The sequence below is a fragment of the Olea europaea genome, chromosome 20, assembly GCF_002742605.1.
Source record: "Olea europaea var. sylvestris chromosome 20, O_europaea_v1, whole genome shotgun sequence".
Taxonomy (NCBI): Eukaryota; Viridiplantae; Streptophyta; class Magnoliopsida; order Lamiales; family Oleaceae; genus Olea; species Olea europaea.
This window is the reverse complement of record NC_036256.1, coordinates 16,979,989-16,985,529: the sequence shown is the minus strand read 5'-3', so window position 1 is coordinate 16,985,529 and position 5,541 is coordinate 16,979,989. Positions and strand designations below refer to the sequence as shown.

At 35.5% G+C, this 5,541-nt stretch overlaps 1 protein-coding gene across 1 annotated transcript; it reads right to left on the bottom strand.

Annotated features, from left to right (window-relative positions):
• Window positions 1-2,365: 2,365 nt before the first annotated feature.
• On the bottom strand, window positions 2,366-3,570 carry LOC111369132. Its single transcript, XM_022990615.1, has 4 exons — window positions 3,528-3,570; window positions 2,974-3,457; window positions 2,818-2,908; window positions 2,366-2,720 (listed from the first exon to the last, which is right to left on the bottom strand). Exons 1-4 carry the CDS (start codon window positions 3,568-3,570, stop codon window positions 2,556-2,558), a joined length of 783 nt encoding a protein of 260 aa, XP_022846383.1. The 3' UTR covers window positions 2,366-2,555.
• Window positions 3,571-5,541: the final 1,971 nt, after the last annotated feature.

The window sequence follows — 5,541 nt, the reverse complement described above, 5'->3', positions numbered from 1 at the left end:
GCATGGGAATATCTATCAGATATGGGGGTCGAACATTGGGCACGGTCACATTTTCCAGGACGTCGATACAACATGATGAAGTCGAATAATGCAGAGTCGCTTAATGCATTACTCAAGAAGGATCGAGAGTTACCGATTCTCGCAATGATTGAACATATTCGCAGCAAGTTGCAACAGTGGTTTTATGACCGACATGAAGAATCCCAAAATTGCACGAGTGTGCTAGCTCCGGCACAGGAAGATCTACTATTCAAAACTCTGGAAGTGGCAAAAGCTCTATTTGTAGAACCACTAGTCAATTTCGCTTCTCCGTGAGATGCGGGCGTAATGTTGGATACATTGTAGACTTGAATGACAATACCTGCACGTGTAGAAAATTTCAGTTGGAAAGTTTTCCATGTGCACATGCTGTCGCAGTGGCTATGTATAGAGGATTTCCACCACACAGCTTGTGCAGTCATTATTATATGACTGATTTTTGGAGAGCAGCGTATGCCGAAACTATATTTCCTCTACCAAATGAAACCGAGTGGGAAGTTCCTGATTATATTGTAGCACTTAATAATTTGTTGCCACCTGAAACTCCACCGCATACTCCTGGTCGTAGACGGACGTCTAGAATACCATCTACAGGAGAGTTTCCACAACCGCGTAAGTGCGAGAGGTGTGGCACTACAGGACATACACGTCGATTTTGTACAAGTCAGATCCCACTAAACAATGACTCGACGGATGTGTAGTATCTATATAAATCATATGTATTCTCTATTTGTCATGTATTTGTGATTTTCTGAATTTAAATCGGATGTAATCTTTATCACATTGTTTAATTACTCTTTTTATTTTTATCACATTTGTCATATGTATTTTCTATGTGTCATGTATTTGTTTGTTTTCTTTTAAAATAAGTGAGACAACGATATATATTAACTAACAATATGGAGAGATTACTATTTCTTTAATTAATTATCTTAATTGGTTAAGTAAAAAAAATATTTCGTTAATCATGTGTTTTATTTATTTCATATTTAATTACTCTATTTCGATTGTTTATATGAATAATATTTATTCGATTTTTCCTTTTACTATTTCTTTAATTAATTATCTTAATTGGTTAGGTAAAAAAAAATTATTCAATTTAATTTATTCGTTACATATTTCGTTAATTATGTATATTATTTATTTCATATTTAATTACTCTATTTCGATTATTTATTTGAATAATATTTATTCAATTTTTCCTTTTACTATTTCTTTAAGTAATTATTTTAATTGTTTAAGTAAAAAAAATATTATTCAATTTAATTTATTCGTTACATATTTCGTTAATTATGTATATTATTTATTTCATATTTAATTACTCTATTTCGATTGTTTATTTGAATAATATTTATTCGATTTTTCATTTTACTATTTCTTTAGTTAATTATCTTAATTGTTTAAGTAAAAAAAATATTATTCAATTTAATTTATTCGTTACAATTTCGTTAATTATGTATATTATTTATTTCATATTTAATTACTCTATTTCGATTGTTTATTTGAATAATATTTATTCGATTTTTCGTTTTACTATTTCTTTAATTAATTATCTTAATTGGTTAAGTAAAAATAATATTGTTTTTTTTAATTTATTCGTTAAATATTTCGTTAATTATGTATATTATTTATTTCATATTTAATTACTCTATTTCGATTATTTATTTGAATAATATTTATTCGATTGTTCGTTTTACTATTTCTTTAATTAATTATCTTAATTCTCGATTATCATTTTATGTTTCGAATCAACTATTAAAAAGTTGCAATTAGGTCCCCAAAATTTTTAAAGCTTTTTTCGAACCAAATATTACATGAATCGGTCATTTTTTTCCAATTGCATCCGATTTAGTCCATTTAATTCCCGATTATCATTTAAATTTTCAAAATAATATCATACAATATACTCTATTTCGATTATTTATTTCTTTCAGTACAACACGAATACTACTGATGTAAACAACATTTACATTTTAATAAAATAATTTACAATGTACTAAGGATCACAGTTATATTCATAAAAGTCGCAAGCTAATTTATGCCTCCACATATAAATCCAAGACTGATTTATTGTATCAACATTGCGACCAATGCTCAAGAACTCTATGCACTTGATTGCAAATAAGCCACAGTCACCCCTGCAACCAAAGTAGAAGATATTAGTTCCATAACATATAATTGAAAATTAAATCTGAAAATTTAAAAGTTGTAAATCCTTACGATCTTTCTTGTCTCGCCGTCGTCGTGTTCCGCACAATGACTAATCTATCAGTTACTCGAATCATCGCATGACTAGCCATCATGGGCACGATCACAGCTAATGGCTCCAGTATTTGCTCCAGTTGACTTTGTGTCAGACAGCTATGATCAGAGTCGTACACATATATGGTGGAATCAGTAAATACGATCTCCACCGAAAAACAGTGTGAGTTCGCGATCACTGGAATGTACATATGTGTACAATCCGTCCACGACTTTCCGCACCTCAACTGTAATCCAATCACCCACTCCAGCATCTACTCAGACAGAACATAATCATTCCCCTTGCTTAGGAGCTCCTGATGCTCAATATCTACGACACGAACGAACTCAGCGCTCAAGATAACTCGAGTAGGACTGTCATAAGATCTCGGGTATCTCCGCGCCCGATCGCGTAACAATTCCATAGCCAAGTCGATATGCTGAAACAAAAAAACACCAACAAAAAAGATAGAGTCATTTAAGTAAATGAACCAACAACTTGTATAAATATAATAAACGGAAACTCAAAAAACTTACATCATCAGCGAGCCAAGCTGAGGTCGTCAGTACATCTTCAAACCACTTTTTAGCATTGGGCACGGTCATACAGCCGATGGTATAACTATCTCTGAAAAATGAAAAAACAGTTACCAAAAATACAAAAAAATAGTAGCAACATCATAAAATACTTACTCGGACTTAAGGGATTTGAACCAATCATCGAACGCCTTCTGTCTGACTGGGTCGACGTCGCGAAAAAGATTGGGGTACGCCCCATCCACAAATCCCCTTCTCTTCGCCTCGACCGTGTAGGGAGAAACGATGTACTGTGACGGCAATCTTGATCTCTTACCGACCATCATCTCTGGCACGTCAGTAGCACGCTTCTTACCCTTCGGGACGTCCGTCGCCCCCTCCGACACGAATACTACCTCGTCATCCGTCATCTCCGGCGTCCTCTCATCCTCCGCAACCTGATCATCCCCCTCTACTACCACCTCTGACGTTCCCTCCGCTGCCTCCTCGGCCACCCCTGTCCCTCCCTCCACCCCCTCCCTCTCGACCTCCGGCACCGAACCAAAAAACTGATCGATTCCCCCGGCCGTTGCCCACCAATCTCGAGGGACACCAGTCTCCCCGACATTCCCTCGGACGCCTGCTACATCACCTCGAAGTGCTGCAACCTCAGTATGAAGGTCTTCTATATCTCATCGCAGCACTCCAATCTCATCTCGCAAAGCTACTACATCTGTCGTAAAATCTTGTCGCAGCACCCCTATCTCCTCTCATACTGCGACGATCTCTGTCGTAAAATCCCGTCGCAACACCCCTATCTCCTCTCGTAGTGCGACTACCTTTGTCATAAAATCACGTCGCATCGTTCCCAGCTCCTCTCTAATAATGTCAGTCATGCATGCAAAGAAATCATCTGAATGACAGGTCTGACTGGGTGTAGGCGATCCATGTGGGAGGTGGGTGGCTACGGGAGACGGAGATATCCTCGGAGAATGAGATAATGGCGGTAGAGGCGATCTCATCGGTGGAGGTGACGGAGATCTCATCGGTGGAGGCGAAGGAGATCTCCTAAGTGGAAGTTCCGGATGGCGCTCCTACACAGAGAAGACAATTAATATTAATAATCCATACATGAATTTATAAGTCAAAATAAATAATGAACTTAAATAAACGTACTATATTTCTATCCGGAACGGACTCAAATACTGGATCGTCTTCAGTAGGTGGAACAAGTAATTCACATACATATATTGCATCCTCCTCTTCTACCGAAACAACCAACTCAGCATGAACTTCGAGCTGACATACCATATTTCAACGTGTTAACGAACATGTATCGAGCCGAGTAAATGTATGTACAATATAAATTGCAAATATATAATACTCACCTGAGGATCGTCGAGGATAACTGTCAAATATTTAGTCGATGGCTTTTCATGTGCTCGCCAATGAAGCATTCGTGGGCAGCTGGTCTCCCTTCTGATCGCCCATTTGCTACCCAAAGCAGGGATAGCCTCATATGCCCACAACTGCAACAATTACAAAATAAAACTTTACATATACATTTAATAAAAAAGTTCAACACGCATTACGTTACACTGAATATTTACCTGCAAAGCCATGTAAAAGCCATATACATCATATTTGCGATCGCCTCTCTCCGATTTCGGCATAGTATGTACCCTTCTGAATACATGGAGAGTATCGGTGTAACATCTCTGACCCCATGGAAAGCTGTTGAAAGCATCGATATCATCAACAACATCCAATGAAAAAAGATCAATCGACGTCCTACGATGTCGACACCTCAATATACTCTCCAGTATATACACCAATCCTAACTTCAACTTGTCTAACATGTGATCGCATTTCTTAAATGCATCCTCTAACTGTGGTGGTGTAACTGGCCCTTTACCTCCAAAATATAAATCCAATAACCTTTTATTTCGTATAATACGGGCTCTAGCTTCTTTTTCCCCGATACATTTCAAGCCTATAATCAGGGCAAATTCAAGGATCGAGAATCTACATACCTTCCCATCCCCCATAGCAAAATATAACTGATCGTCATCGACTGGTTTAAGCAGCCGGAGTAATAAAGAATCAACAATCTGTCCAAAGAACTGCACGTCCTTCAACGGATAAAACGACCATAAAAACGATCGACGGAGTAAGTCAATATGCTCCTCGTCCAGCCCCTCAAGTACTGTCGCATAGCTGGAAAAGTTACAATACGTCGTAACTTTTCCCAAATGAGTCCTCAGATCGTTGTCTATATGATATTACATCCTACAAAATTAATACATGTTAAAACCATATAAAAGAAATTTTAAATAAAATATCGTACCTTCAAATTTAACCAATCAAATTTCATATTAATAAACCAATAAATAAATTCATCCAATCACATATTAAAACAGTTAAACAAAAAAATTTCCACATATTTGACTATTTAATATTTATTTAAAAATTATATTTCGTTAATTATCTGACTATATATATATATATATATATTATTTACAAATTTATTCGATTTTTCGTTTTACAATTTCTTTAATTAATTATCTTAATTGATGAAGTACAAAAAATATTATTCAATTTCATTTATTCTTTAAATATTTCGTTAATTATGTATATTATTTATTTCATTTTTAATTACTCTATTTCGATTATTTATTTGAATAATATTTATTCGATTTTTCGTTTTACTATTTTTTTAATTCATTATCTTAGTTCGTTAAGTAA